The sequence below is a fragment of the Hemicordylus capensis genome, chromosome 5 (genome assembly GCF_027244095.1).
Source record: "Hemicordylus capensis ecotype Gifberg chromosome 5, rHemCap1.1.pri, whole genome shotgun sequence".
Classification (NCBI taxonomy): domain Eukaryota; kingdom Metazoa; phylum Chordata; class Lepidosauria; order Squamata; family Cordylidae; genus Hemicordylus; species Hemicordylus capensis.
The window spans coordinates 176435149-176451220 of NC_069661.1; the positions used below are offsets into that span (position 1 = coordinate 176435149).

The 16072-nt window shown below is 43.8% G+C and overlaps 1 protein-coding gene across 9 annotated transcripts in view; it reads left to right on the forward strand.

The window, feature by feature from the left end:
- IMMP2L (inner mitochondrial membrane peptidase subunit 2) overlaps positions 1–16072 on the forward strand; it is a 753382-nt gene that overhangs the window by 603128 nt on the left and 134182 nt on the right. For 8 of the 9 annotated variants that reach the window (XR_008307851.1, XM_053252299.1, XM_053252298.1 and 5 more), the window contains exon 5: positions 15732–15834. Coding sequence is in view for 7 of the 9 variants with exons in the window: in XM_053252299.1 (XP_053108274.1) it covers positions 15732–15834 (103 nt within the window). In the remaining 2 variants the exon portion in view is untranslated. Of the gene's footprint in view, positions 1–15731; positions 15839–16072 lie in introns of those variants that run through there. The other variant, XM_053252308.1, reaches the window with a different exon arrangement.

Sequence of the window (16072 nt, forward strand, 5' to 3'; positions counted from 1 at the left end):
TGAAGCTCCAGGATGAAGCCCAATCCCGGAGCTGCTCCCGCACCAAGCCCAGGTTTTTAACCCAGCGTTTATTTATTTATTTACCGTATTTTACGGAGTATGAGATGCACTTCTTTCCTTGAAAAATATCCCCCCAAATTCAGGTGCGTCTTATACTCCGATTGGCCGGGGAGAAGTTGAAAGTTTAGGGCTTGTCGGGAAAGAGAGGGGGAGGAGGAGGAAGGGTTTGGAAGGATTGGGGTGGGGGGTTCCATTAAGGGCGGGGGAGGGTTTACTTACCCCTCCCGCGCTTTCCCCACTCCAGTGCCGTATATCCTTTACAAATCTGGCGGCAGGATACCTCCCTGCTGCCCCTTTCTCCTTGTTCTGTTCAAATCGGGGGGGGGCAGGATATCCTGCTGCCCAATTTCTAAAAGGAGCCCAGCGGGGAAGGGGGCGGCAGGGAGGTCCCTGCTGCCCCTTTTCCGCTGGGCTCCTTTCCAAAATCGGGCGGCAGGATACCTCCCTGCCGCCCCTTTTGCAGCCAAGCCTGGAAAGGGGTGGCATGAGCCCGCTCAGGCGAGCGCCAGCCCGCAGGAGCTGCTGGAGGCACAAGGTGAAGGAGGTCCCGAGCAACAACTAGCAGCAGCCGCCGCCGCCGCCATGGGTCACCAACATGGGCTCCCTGCTGCTGGCGGGAGGTAAAGGACAGAGCGGGGCTCGGTGGGAGGGCTTGGAGGGGAGATGGAGGCGAGAGGAGAAGGAAAGCTTAAAAACTCAAAAACTGGATGAAAATTTTAGGTGCGTCTTATAATCTGTAGCATCTTATAGTCTGTAAAATACGGTATTCGATTTATAGACCACCCTTCCAAAATGGCTCAGGGCGGTTTACAACAGATAAAAACAGGATAAAAACAATTAAAACTAGTTAACAATTAAAATCAAAACTATAAAAACAGAATAAAACCAATTGAACAATTCAAACAGCTAAAAGCCCTGGAAAACCAGGGCAACCATTTAAAACATATTGAAACAGTTTACAGTAGTTTAAAAACCCTGGAAGGCCAAGCCCAACAGGCCTCTCTGTTGGGCTCTCCTGAAAGACAGAAATGAACTCAAATTATGGATATCTGCCGGGAGTGCATTCCACAGCCCAGGAGCTGCTACAGAGAAGGCCTGCCTCTGAGTTGCCACAGACGAGCCGGTGGTAACTGGAGATGGACCTCCTCAGATGACCTTAACGTGCGGTGGGGAGGATGCGAAAGAAGGCACTCTCTAAGATAACTCAGACCTAAGACGTTCAGGGCTTTAAAGGTAATAACCAGCTTAGGTAAGGTATATTACCTTATAAAGTAATAAGGTAATAACTGGTAATAACCAATTTAACCGAGTTTAAGCGAAACTATGCTTAACTTCGGTGAGCATCTGGGCGATCACTGCTGGGTTAAACAGATTTCCCCTGGCCCGCCACCATTTCTGGCTGAGAGCCCGGGGGAAGGAGTGGCAGGGGAAAGTCCTCCTGCTCCCAGCTCCTTCCGTTGTTGCACCGCCACTCATGTGGATCCATGGTGGGGCAAAGTGGAGGGTAGCCGCTGCTTGACTGACAGGGAGGGCAGGCAAGCTCCTGCCTTTCCTGCGGCCCTTTGCAGCAGCCACCGTCGGTTGTGTGAACAGACCTCATTGTTTTTACAGATGTCAGAGATCTTGGGGGCTCTGATGAGGAGCCAAAAGGTGGGATGGAGATTTTTTTTTAAATACAATTGTGGTCAGTTCAGGTATAAAAAAGAGAGAAATCAGAAACATTAAGGAGGTGATGGTACAAGTCCTGGAAGATGCAACACAGTCAACAGATCTGTATGTGAACTGCATTATGCATCTATTTCCAAAGAAATGCTAAGGGAAAGATATTAATATCACTAATATCAGTTTATGTAGTTTTTGTTGCGGAACATTTTGTTCTCAACTCTATTAAGTGCTAGATGAAGAAATAGAATAATTTACATTCCTTTGAACTCCAGATGGCACCTAAAGGTACAGGGACAGTTTTCTGATTTTTTCTCTCCCAAGGTCAAGTCAAGATTAATCACTTCACATTCATTATATCTGATCCCAGTTACTCTTGTTTGCACTCACAGCTGGTCCTAAAAATGGAAATTTCTCTTCTTTTGTGGACAGGTGGTTAGAATACCAGACAGAGCTAATTTCTACATGTCAAGACTGAAATTATCCCCTAGCAAAGCATAACCATAAGTGCATCTGTTAACTTTTAAATCATTTGAGACATAAAAGCATTAAGTGGGGCATAGATAGCCATCTTTGAATTTTAGTGATTTTTGCAATGATTTGCTTTAAGGAAATTACATTTCAAAATATTCAGCACTCTTTCAAATGATAGAGTAATGTAGCTCCATTGATCCCTCAAAGTTCCATTTTATTTTCGGTTGCTAAGCAAAGAACTGATTTTTGGCAGCCTTATATAAGTCATTCAGAAAAAGTTATAATTGAATATGCAACCTAAAGCTTGCTTAAAAACTTTCACTCTATGTTACCGGGGTCTGGTATAGTTACTGTTACTGGCGTCTGGTGTATAATGGCTCCTAAAAACCGTGGATTACAAATCAGGTTTCAACCTCAGGGATACAGACTCCCTCTCCCTCTCCCCCTCACCTCTGTAGAACTAATCCCACCCCCACTGCCAGACCATTCCCTTGTCAATGAATCATTGTTTAAAGTTAAATGTCCACTGATGACAATTATAGTTATCTCATAAACTACATTTTGAAAACTTGTTTTGAAATAGCATTGTGTTGTGACATTATTGTAATGCACTGTGGCATATCAGCTGCTCAGATGCATCTGGCGAAAGCAGCAAAGCAGTGAGGATAGAAAGTTGGTGGGTGGGTGGGTTATGTGGACAGACCACCCACCCTTTTGCTCGGATGATGGGGACTGCCTCCCCACCTACCCACTCACATAGGTGAAAGGGGCAGGGCCACCCTTGTGGGTAAAGGGGACTGGCGAAGGGCCAGGGTGCCCCCGGCAAAGCCCAATAATCCTTGGGCTGGCCCTGGGTGCAGTCCAGACACAGGTTTACAACCTAAAGCCTTTACGAAAAAGAAAGGAATGTCAAATTGTGTTTAGGTTCACTGTAGTTCACGCAAAAAAGCAGTAATGCCAACTATTAACCTATTTAATTATGGAAGAATCTAGGAATCTATGCTTCTTTTGATTTAAGAAGGCCAGTGTTGTCTTTTTGTGCTTTCGAGTAAAGCCAGAAGCATTCTTCACAATAATAATTACAGTCATGCAGCAATCATTAACTAAATGTAGCTTTCTTAAGTCTACACTTCACTTCTCATGTACAAATGATTTATTGATTTGATTGCAAAGTAATTCAATACCAACATTACCCTGAACACTAAAAACCAAAATTAAATAATGGAGGATCCAATTTGCTTTGGCAGGAATTTATAGTTGGTGCCCACCATTAATGTACCTAGTGTATGTTACACTATGGATCTTGTTGCTAAATAGATTAAATAAAACCCTATCTTGTTTTAAAAAAATCTAAATGCTCTTGCTGTAGCTGCACAAGGAAGATGACAGCTACAGCTATCTTATATTTCATAAATAGCTGAATCACTGGTTATACGATCATTTCATGAATGAGGGAGAATAAACGCAGCACAGCATGAGGTCCTCTTTTTACTCAAAAGTTTCAAAGCAAATTCAATGGCTTATTGATTTATTTTGATTTTTAACTTACTCTACCTCTGAGGATTCCTGGTCTTTGTGACAGAACATTAACATTAACCTAATAAAAAGAACAATAAAATGCTCACTGCTATGTCAAATGCAACTGCTAGAAATACAGTAAGGGCAATTCCACACGTCATGCCAAACCTGAAGTTTGGCAAAGTTGCTGGAATTTGCATCTGCCCAGCCACCTTTCAGTGTTGGGAAGGTTTTGCTGACTTTGGACATGATGTGCGGACATTCCAGTGGTGGCCTATTCTACCCTACTTGTGATACGGAGCCCAATATCTTTAACTAAGATTTGAAACTGGTTATAGATATTGAGGTGATTCTCACGATCGGGCAAAATCAGGCTAAGGGAGCCGAGCCCAATTTCACCCACACATGAGAACCACCAAGCTCGCAGCCGAGCCCAATCTCACCAAAGTGGGTAACCCGCTAAGGTTACTCTCCGCTAAGCCCAGGTTGGCGGAGCGAGCACTCCGCTAACCCGGGCTTCCAGATCGTGTGTTGTCGCGGCTAAGCCTGCTCTCCCCACCTAACCCTATCTGGCGGTTCCCATTGATTGTGGGAACAGCCTCATTGAGTTCCATACCAATAGTGGGGTAGAATAGGCCACCATTGGAATGTTCACACATCATGTCCAAAATCAGCAAAGTCTTCCCAACATTGGAAGCTGGCTGGGCACATGCAAATTCCAGCAACTTCGCCAAACTTCAGGTTTGGCATGACGTGTGGAATTGCCTTTACTGTATTTCTAGCAGTGAGTATTTTATTGCTCTTTTTATTAAGTTAATGTTAATGTTTTGCCCAATGTCAACATAGCCTTCCTAACATCAGAAGAGAGGCACACACGCTTTCCTGGGTCTAGTGGTTCTGCCAAATAACAGCCACAACTACCCCTCCTCCTCCTCTCCAATAGCAAATGTGGGCAGTTCTGTATCACCTGTGCTGCTACATGTGTCTAAACCAGGGTTTCTTAATCTTGGGCCCTCAGATGTTGGTGGACTACAACTCCCAGAATCTCCAACCACAAAGGCCATGTCTGGGGATTCTGGGAGTTGTAGTACAACAACATCTGGGGGCCCAAGGTTAAGAAACCCTGGTCTAAACAATTTCCCACACTTTTGCAGAGCAGGGCTTTTCTGCTGCAATGTAAAATTGTGCATGAGCAGTTGTGTGACACCAGCATCACACATTTGTGCTTCCACTGTTTTAAGTTCCAGTGAAACAGCTCTGTTCCACAGCAGTGCATGCGGTGGTTGAGACATAGGTCCATAGCACTGGACCGGTCTGGGGCCATTTCAGAGGCCTCCGAACTGGTCTGGATTGGGGCTGGTCTGGCGGTCCGGTGGTGGTGGTGGGGGGCTGTAGCTTTAAGGGCGGGGGGGGGTAGTACTTACCCCTCCTGCCGCTTTCCCTGCTCCGGCACTTGACATTTAAGCAAAGTTTTTTGGGCGGCAGCGTTCCTCCCTGCCGCCCCTGCCCCCATCGTTGCCTCACAAAAGGAGAAGTTTAGTGCACACATGCACTTGTTGCAGCGCATGCGCCCGTTGCCACATGCGCATGTTGCACAGTCACACATTGCATGCGCACGCAACGTGTGATGTGTGTGGTGTGCGTGGCAGCAGCACGCACATGTGCACCGCAACATCCACATTCATGCACTCAACTTCTCCTTTTCTGGGCAACGATGGGGGCAGGGGCGGCAGGGAGGAACACTGCCACCTCAAAAACTTTGCTTAAATGTCAAGTGCCGGATGGGGAAAAGTGGTGGGAGGGGTAAGTACTACCCCCTGCCCTTAAAGCTACATACTCCCCAGTGCCGGACTGTGCCTCTATGGTTCCATGCACATCCCTATTGAGACACACACAGCAGCTCAGGTGAAGCTGAACTGCCCATATTTTGCTGTGTTGTATGTTAGGAATATTTACATACCATTTCCCAACAAAAATGGTTTCATAGAGCTGGTTTGGACAATTGGCTCATGCGTTCAAGCTGGGAACTTGCTGAAATTATGTCTACCCTGATGTCACTAGAGGACTTCCTGGAATGTTGTTGGGATGTTCTTTAATCATGTGAAAGGTGATCATCTGAATTGCCACTCTGCAATTGCTCCAAAACCTTTTAACAACAGGGCTTGGGAGCTTGTGTAGAGATGCAGTTCTCATGCCATTGAAGCCCATTCTGACACTGTTGGGACATTCCTTAGTCCAAGCAAGATGATGATATACAACAGGAGCTTTCAACCTTGGGTTCCTAGGTGTTGTTGGACAAGGCTTCCATAATCTGCAGCCGCAATGGCCTTCAGCTATTGACTTTGGAAAATACCAATACTTGGACTTGATAAATCTCCCAGAGAAGAGAATTACATAGTTCTGGGATAGCCATTGAGAATATTCTTGGTGCCAGCTCATTGCTGATTAATTTCTTTCATGAGCATTTTCTTGTCCAGTCCGTCTTGGGACTTCCAACAGAAGGAACATACATTCATTGATGGATGAGTTAAGTGCTGGATACTTTTAAAGCTGTTTCTACAGTTAACTGCTGCTCCCTATTTCTTGTCTAACCCAGAGCCAGGTCTCATGATCAGTGAGACCCGGTTTCAGGAGCTGTGTGGGGATAGTGGGCTAAGCCCGCTCTCCTTGCACACGAGCAGGGAGCGAGCCCTGGGCGGCCGGATTGGCCGCCAACACGATTGCTCGCTCCATGACAGAGCCGGCGGGGGCTGGAGAGCTCGGGGGCAGCATGGCCCCCAGAAGCTCCAGTATTCTCTGCGCAAGCGCCATACCACGGCTACTCACGATCGGAAAGCCTGGATTTGCGGAGCACTCGCTCCGCAAACCTGAGCTTTGGGGAGGGCTAAAAAAGCGGGCTAGCTGCTTGTAAGCCAGCAGGCTCGCCTGCGAGCCCGGTGGTTTACACGAGCAGCGAAAATCGGGCTAGGCTCTCCTATCCTGATTTTCGCTGCTCGTGAGAATAGCCCCCCCCCCGAGTTTTTAGTTGGAACCAAAAAGACAAGTATTGCCTTAGTAATACAAGGAAGTTTGGTGTCTTCATTATGTATTCAGGTAATTAAAAAACAACAAGTTTAGCAACTGGCCAGGCAGTAGCCGTAGCATTAAGGCCAGCTTTGTCAACCAGTGGTGCTATTTTCCTTTCCAGAATGTCACAGGACCATGCAGAGTGCTGCATAGTTAACAGAGCAGGAACTTAGTGCACCTTCAGCTTTGCTAAAGGAATGAAATTGCAGATACTTATTACTTTAACCACAGCATTGGTTAAAATGAAATGATTCAAGCAAGAAACACTGTTATGCAGCATTACTTCCTGAGGTAACCCCTTCCTCCAAAGGTGCATTTCAGAAGAAGTTTTTTAGAGTGCTTCAAAATATTTCTTGGCCCTGTTGTAACCCCCGCTCCCTGCAATGGTGGAATATTGGAGAATTGTTGAGAGGCTGAAAAGTATCACACAGCTCTCCTGTTGGAGGTAAAATGTAATAGATGAGTTGCCGCCTTCCTTCCTGATTTCCTGCTTTTCAAACCCACCTTTCAATGTCCCTTGCTCGCCTACCCTACCTCTCAAATTCTGTTCTCCTCCCCTGCTCTCCTCCTTCAAAGTGTCTGTGGAAGAGTGGTAGAAACCTGCATTGTAGAGAGATGGCAGTAGCAGCAATAGATGCGGAAGGGGTTATGAGATGATGAGTCTGTGGCAAAACAAAGCTATAGCAGTTTCAACCTGTTTCTCGGATGTTCAAACCTGTTCTGTGTGCTCTTATTTGAGGAGCCAGTGGATCTAGCACAAATCCATGCAAATCTCTTCCCTGCTATTTGAGGCCCTCCCAAGTGGGTCGCATTTGTATTGTATTCTATCCTTTATGTTTTGTTGTTTAGAAGTTTGTCCCAGTGGGGATCCTGTAAAGTGTGTATGTGTGTGCGGGGCAGTGGTGGCTGGAGTCAGAAAGAAAAAGGAGAAGGAGAAAATTGAGTTGTTTCTGAATAAACACAAATGAATGATCCAAAGGAGTATTCCAAATCTGTTGCTGAGGGCATATCCATTCAGTTTTATTTTTTAAAAAATCTGTAGTTCAATGTTCAAACTGAAAATTAATTCAACATTATTATTAATTATTATTATTATTATTATTTTCATTTTATTCTCCTAGTCTTTCTCTCCTGTCTTATTCTCCCAATTAATTTCATTCCCCTCCCAGCTATAAGTATAACATATAGCAATCTTGTAGGTCAACTAATGGTGCAGTGGGGAAATGACTTGCCTAGCAAACAAGAGGTTGCTGGTTTGAATCCCCACTGGTATATTTCCCAGAATATGGGGAACACATATATCAGGCAGCAGCGATATAGGAAGGTGCTGAAAGGCATCATCTCACACTGCATGGGAGGAGGCAATGGTAAACCCTTCCTGTATTCTACCAAAGACAACCACAGGGCTCTGTGGTCGCCAGGAGTTGACACCGACTCGACAGCACACTTTACCTTTATAGCAATCTTGCTTTTGAGAACTTTGAAGTCTCTCTGTCTCTAGCTTAAAATGTCAAGTATCTTCATGTAATGTCTGGCTTTACTTATAAAGGTGAAAGGTTTTAGCACTTATAATTGTGTGGTTGTGTGTGTTTATACATGTACATTCTTCAAAGTCGCAGCAGGGCTGCCATTGCAGGATGAGACAGCCAGCCTCTGGTTGCACATTTGAAATACTCTTAAAAAGCAGCAAATAGTGAATTATTGGTCTCTCTCTCTCTCTCTCTCTCTTCCTCTTCCTTTTCCCACTGAAAGAGGTGCCATTTGGATCTTCTGTTTTAGGGACCAAACACCTCTGAACCATTTCTGAGATTCAGAAAAAGACAACATGGAACATCAAAGGCTATTGTATTTTCCAAAATGTGGTACCCAAAATGCATTCTACATCTGTCTTAATTATTTGAATAGTATACCTTTATGTGCACGTTAAAAACCTTTGGATCCATTTATGCTTTTAGGAACTTCCAAAAGCCTTTTTTGGTTGTTATTTTTGTTTTATTCTTGGTGCCATATCTATTAGAGTAAATTGAATGGTGTTTGTATTTTCTGGCAGATGTCTGAGAGCAAGCTATAAATCACATTATCTGTACAACATAGATAATGCTTGAGGTAATGTAACAGGTGCTCTCATTAGGAATGCCTAACAGCATTCCAGGGCATGCTTTTTTTACTCTCTCTCATCTGGTTATACAATGGTATGATGAAAGACTGATGCCAGAAATGCTGATCAGACATGCTCCTCCTATTTTGTCCACCCTATCCTCAGGAGGTGAAAATGAAGGGCCTCCTTTGACAATTGATCAGGTGAGCCTGAGAAACACTGAGCCTATAGTCGGTCACCATCCCCCCTCCAGGGGGATTCTGAAAGGAAAAAACAAGTTTTTCTAGTAAGAACTAATGTACCTACTTTCATTTCACTATCCCTACAACTGGACTAAATTTGGACCAAATTGATTAGGCAGTTCACAAGTTAGCCCACTTGCACCTCAAACGTTCATGCAGCTGCCATCATGAACTGGGTTCACATGTCTGCCATGATGACATCATTATAAACTATGCCCTTGAGCTGCCTCTGGGTGTCTCTACACTTGTAGCAAATTTGGTCCAAATTGTTAGGCGGTTCACAAGTTAGTCTAGTTGCACCTCAAATGTTCATGTGCCTGCAATCTTGAATTGGGGTGGATGACGTTATCACAATCTACACTGCTGAGGTGTCCCTATGTGTCCCTACAACTGTATCCAATTTGGTTCATATTGGTCCAGGCATTGTCAACTTGATAGGGACACATACACATTCCAGGTGATCTCATAAGCCTACTGGAAAGTAGGCTAAATATGGTGACTGCTAGTAGGCTCAGTGTTTCTCAGGCTCATCTGATAAATTGCCAAAGAATGCCCCTCATTTTCACCTTCTGAGGATAGGGTAGACAAAATGGGAGGAGCATTTCTGATCATCACTTCTGGCAACCATGTAGATTCCTGTTCAGTAAATGTAAATGAAAAAGGTGCAAGGTAAAGGCTGAAGATCAATTACTTCTATCCATAGCCAACCCCTGGAGAAGTGGGTCGACTTGACTGAGTTGTAGGCATTCTGAACAATGCCTAAAATATCCTGACTTGAATCAAGCAATTCCAATTCAGGTGCACTCATCCGATATGGCGTTGCCAACTCTAGGCCAACACCTCTATGCTTCATCAACCAAAATGTCAATATTTCCATGGGAGTCAAGTTCTACATGCATTTTATTACCTCTTCCTCTCAACCTCACCTTAAGGTTGCCTTCAGACATAGCATGAAACCTTGGGTTGAGGAACCCGAGGTTAATTTCTGAAGCCAGATATTGCCGTCCCACAGACAGTCAACTAACTAACCATGGTCCGGAAATCTTCGGCTTCTGGGCAGATGAGCCTCTCCCTCTTCCTGGTCCACTAAGGCCGAATCCCAGCAAGCTATGTGCCACTCATGTTGCTAGACTGTGGGCAAGGTGTCAGGATGCCAGTAAAGCAGCTGCCATTGGGCACAATATTTGAGGGGGCATACTCAGTGCGATTGTGACTTTTTGGCCTTGATCACTCTCTGGCAGTGCAAACACATTTTAAACCCTTCCACACATCACTTGCACCACTGCCTTTGCAGGTACTTCCAAGCTACACAGTCATGCAGAAGCACAATTACTGATACCCTAGAATGGCATGAAGAACTTGGAGATGGCAATGGGGCCTTTGGGGATACATGCAGGATGGCAACCAAGAACTTTGGGCTAGAGGTAGTAGAACTTCTGGGCTGGGTGGGTGGTAGAAAGTACAGTGTACCAGAAAAATTGATCCCGTGATACAACTGTGCAGCTGCTCCTTTAGCCCAGGGCGAATCTTATGCAAATGAACTGCCGTTGGGTTTTCTGGTAGATGTTGCCTGCTAGGAAAGGTGGTGTCTTGCGAAGCCACCTTTGGTTAGGATAAATGACCAGCATTCTATGCATCCAAATTTAGATGAAGAAAGTAGGGGTTTCTGCACTTAGTTTGCAGTCACTGCATTTAAAAGGGCTGTGGTGGGGATTCAGCTTGCCGGCAATTGTTATCAATAAACAGCCAGAAAAATGGTTGTTTACTTACTAATATGAGGATCCCTGCATTCCCCTTGTGGGGGTGCATCTTTGCCTAGTTGGCAGGGGAGATGCTTTTGAATTGGTTATAGGATGCATACTTAATCCAATTATTGATAATTCTATGGATATGATAGACAACACTAATAGAATGTGCTTGTGAAAATCTCATAAGCTCCCTTGTGGATTAGGATATCAGACATGAGGTGCCAATGTGTGAGATGGTAGGAATATTTGTGGAAATAAAGGAACAGGTTTCATGCCTCCTACATGTAACAAATAAAATATTCTGAGGAATAGTAATGTGTGATGATTAATAGAGCTGAACATATTATTGAATTTAAAATATATAAGGAGTCAGAGTTTAGGTTGTACAGTTCTTCTCAAGTCTACGTGATTTACAAATTAATTTGTAAGTGCAAAATCTTCAGATCAATGAAAGCTCACCTGCCCAACTAGATTAAAATGTATGTAGGACTGGGAAGGTACAACACGAAAGAACAGCATAACTTTAAATATTGGAGTGACTGCACAGAACAGGAAAAATCCTAGTTAAAGGGTTTGAATAATATATTTGCTTTGATCATGCTAATGACCATTTTATAACTTGTACAATGCCTAATGTGACAGGCTAGAAACAAGGGAAGGTTCTTTGCTCTTAGAGACTGAATATTTCATGTAAAAATGGTTTCACATTGCATTTTGTAAAATGATGCCGGGTGAGTGGGGGGAGGAGAACTGCTGAAGGCATTACACTCCCCCTCCCAGTTTCCTCTGAAAATTCCTAATAGAATGGGGGGGGGGATCTGTTATTGTGTCAGGTATGTTTTGATAACTATAATCTGTCCTTTACAGCTTCAGGGACATTAGCTGTTTGTCACATTTATCATTCTATCATGGATAGAATTGCCAACTTCCACCATAATCTTTAATGGCAGCTGAGGTTTAACAGAGCTGTATGTGCCATCTCCTTGCGGCCCTTCCAGAATGCTGTTGCTCAAGTGCTCCGAAATTTCCTGAGATGTGGCTCTTCACCACTGTCGAGCATTCCCCCAAAGCAGGAGCTTGTATCTTCCAGGCTAGTCGTTAAGGTTTGCTTGTGTTCTTCACTGCTTCTCACCTCCAGACTCCCCTGCAGCGATCCATGAGCTTCCAGCTTGCTTTAGGGTTTTGTTACCATGTTGTGTATGTGTGGTGTTTTGGCATGGTTTGATTTATTTTGTAATTTTGTTATGCTGCAGCGTATGCCATGTAGTATATATGCATTAGTTGTAGGAGTATGCCGAAATGCGATTCTGCTGACCGAATCATGGATACCTCCCTTTAAATTTGAGGACTTACACAGTCCCTTTAAAGCAGAGGAGAGCAGGTCCATAGTTGCTCCTCCTCTGCTTGCCACCATTGCTGCTATCCTGGCACTTCTGTCAGCTATGTCTGCGCACTGGCAGGGCATCTCCAAGATGCCCCTGTGTGGCGCCAGCATGCACTTGGCCTCTGCACTAATTGGTTTTCAGTAAACATGTATGAGAGGCTAGCAATGCAGTTCTAAGCATGTTTATTCAGAACCAAGCCACATTGAGTTCCAGTGGACCAAGGCTTGCAGCCTAAGGATACAAGGATTTCTTGCAAGCTAATCTTTTTTCAAGATGGCGGAGTGTGTGAGTGGATTTTATTATATTTCAGTGTACTTTACACAGAGTTTGGTTTGGATAGATGTGACATGTGGGGAGTAGAGTAAGAGATCTTTAGAAGTACCTGCAAGCAGTGTGTGACGCTTGCTTTGCTGGAGTGCTTAATGTACAGATTTCTGTGGAGAAATAACTGCTACTACTATTATTGTTGTTTACACAGTCAGACAGGTGTTATTGACTGGTTTGTTTTATCCAGACATCGAGTCCTTCCCAAGGACCTGGGATGGCTGAATTTTATTGTCAATGTTGTTGCTGTTATTATTATAGATATCGTTGCAGAAGGCTGTTCCCAGTAAAGTTGCTTTTTGTAATTGGCTGATGATGATGATGATGATGATGATGATGATGATGATAATGATTACATTTTTATCCTGCTCTTCATCTAAGGAGCCCAGAGTGGTGTACTACATACTTAAGTGTCTCTTTCACAACAACCCTGTGAAGTAGGCTAGGCTGAGAGAGAAGTGACTGGCCCAGAGTCACCCAGCTAGTATCATGGCTGAATGGGGATTTGAACTTGGGTCTCCCCGGTCCTAGTCCAGCACTCTAACCACTACACCACGCTGGCTCTTAATGTTGAAGAGATATAAGGGGTACCAGCCCTTGACTGTATCTCCACTCCCACTGCCAGGTACAAACCCAGCCAACTCACTGCAGCACAACTGGATGCAGATACATTGCCAACAAAGCCGGAAGATGTGTTGGTGCATCCGCCTAGATGAGTTGGCAGGGCAACAATTGAGGAGGCTGTGGAAGAGCTCTTATGAGAGCTAGTTTTGAATGACCTCTTGCAAGAGGAGAGGTGGTCTTGTGGTAGCAAGCATGACTTGTCCGCTTAGCTAAGCAGGGTCCACCTTGGTTGCATATGAATGGGAAACTAGATGTGTGAGCACTGAAAAATATTCCCCTCAGGTGATAGAGCTGCTCTGGGAATAGCAGAAGGTTTCAAGTTCCCTCCCTGGCATCTCCAAGATAGGGTTGAGAGAACCTCCTGTCTGTAACTTTGGAGAAGCCGCTGCCAGTCTGTGAAGACAATACTGAGCTAGATAGACCAATGGTCTGACTCAGTATATGGCAGCTTCCTATGTTCCTGTGTTCCTAAGGCCATGAGGATGGAGGATGGGTATTTCAGAAGCCAGAGATACTGACGAAAAGAAAGCAGCAGTGTACAGCTGTGCTCCTCAGAGAAGCTAACTGAGGGAGGCAGCCCAGGCGCAGAAGGAGGAGGACCTGATTGTCTTTTGAACCCCCTCCCTTCTTTCCTGAGATTTCTAGGGGTATCAATGTAATAAACTTCTATCATGTTCATGCTATTTCCTTGAGGTTCTGTAGAGTATATGGAACTACAAAGCTTTTGTAAAATGTGTAGAGCTGACCTTTGCGGTTTGTATGTTGGAAATTATGATATATAGCAATGATGGATAATGAGTCTAAGATATCCACTGTGACAGACTGATACATTTTTACAAAACATTGGGATACGGTATTGTATCTGTCCATTTTAGATTCAGACTATTTGCACTTTATCACTCTGCTAATGCACTAAGCAGCCAGCATTGGAATGAGGAGGTCATTGTTTCCCTTTTCTCTTCTCTTCCCTTCTCTTTTAACACAGGTTTTTCATTACCTACATGTGTTGCCTATAAAATATAGAATTTTGCTAACCATGGCTTTATTCTGTAGCCTCCTTGGTACTGATAAAGCATAGTGCACTTGAGTAAATTGATCATGAGTATCTCTCCTAATGCACATTGAGGATGCAAGAGAAAATAGCTTGAACTTGTCTAGTATAGTCACTTAGTTGTTGTTCACATCCTTTCCCAGAAGCCCTTATTTTTCTTCATCATAAATGATGACCTTCAACCCACAAGAGAATGCAGGCTATGGGCATGATCCAATTACCTGGCTGTCCTCTTCTATACTGTACTAGGTAACACTAAAGTGATTGTGAAGCGTTCAGCACCTCTGAGCTCCCTGGGAGCACTGAAGCACCTGCATTTTCACTAACAACACTTATGTTTGGGGTTCATGGTAGGTTGGTTGGTTTGTTTTCACTTTATGGTATGCTTAAGAGTTTGTAATGGAGTATAATAATGAAAATAACTCTGTTCCAGGAACAAAATGTATATGCCTCGGGTGGTGGTTGTGTTTTTGAATTGTTCTCATTCCGACATTGGTCTCTGTAGCAACAAAATGCTTCCTAGTATCATGCTAGGGCTTTGGTTCAGAATAGGCTTGCAGCAGAATGTCACCTCTTGAACTACTTGTATAACTTGCTCCCCCCAGCTTATCTTCAATAGTAGATTGCTCAGCCTTTGAAACTGAGTTGAGACTGCTACTTGGGGCCACTGAATCGAATAACTCTAAACACAAATAAAAAACAGTATGGTGTAGAACTTTTGGCTCTTCTTGCTAACTGCCATTAAGCAAATGGTCTACGAAGAAAACAATTTCACTGCTGTAGCATCATACTTACCCCTGCTAACTTGGCAAAGAGGCACCTTTTAATGTGGCGATTCTCTTTATTTAGCAGGGGGAGAGTAACTGGCCCTATCCACCCCCAGCACTGTACATCCAGTGACTGTTGCTGGTGTCTATCTTGTGTTTCTTTTTAGATTGTGAGCCCTTTGGGGACAGGGATACAACTTATTTATTAATTATTTCTCTGTGTTAACCGCCCTGAGCCCAGTATAGAAATCGAATTAATAATAATAATAATAATAATAATAATAATAATAATAATAATGAAGAGCACCTCAAAACCATAGGGGTCACAGAAATCACCATCAGCCAATTACAAAAAGCAGCTTTACTGGGAACAGCCTACATTCTGCAACGATATCTATAACAATTGACAATAAAATTCTGGCATCCCAGGTCCTTGGGAAGGACTCAATGTCTGGATAAAACAAACCAGTCAATAACACCTGTCTGACTGTGTAAACAAGAAGTAATAATAATAACAATAACAACAACAACAACAATAATAAATTATGCCAAAGCCCGGCTATGTTATGCCCATGAACCAGCTAAGGGGAAAAAAAATGAATGAAAGGGGATACTTTTATTTTACTTTTATTTGGAAAGTTAGTAATTTTTGTGTTGCAATTGCAAATTTATCTTTACATCAATAATTCAAAGATTTCTTCTACTTCTTTAGAACCATAGGCTACAAAAAGAAGTATGTGAAAGTTCCAGACGGTCATATGTGGGTGGAAGGTGATCATCACGGACATAGCTTCGACAGCAATGCCTTTGGCCCAGTAAGTCACTTTAATTTTCTCTATGATCTGTATTATTAATCTAATGTAAGAAAGGTGATGCTCGAAGAAAAAACACAGAGCTCAGTACAGGCAACTTACTCCATCACATGTTTGCAGAAATGGAAGAAAAACTTCATTCTGGTCTTTTCTCTGTGTTTTAGAATTCTTAAAGGGACAAAATCTCTTTCCTTCACTGCTGTTGCAGGGAGCTACAGGCAAAGCTGGGAGCACACACATA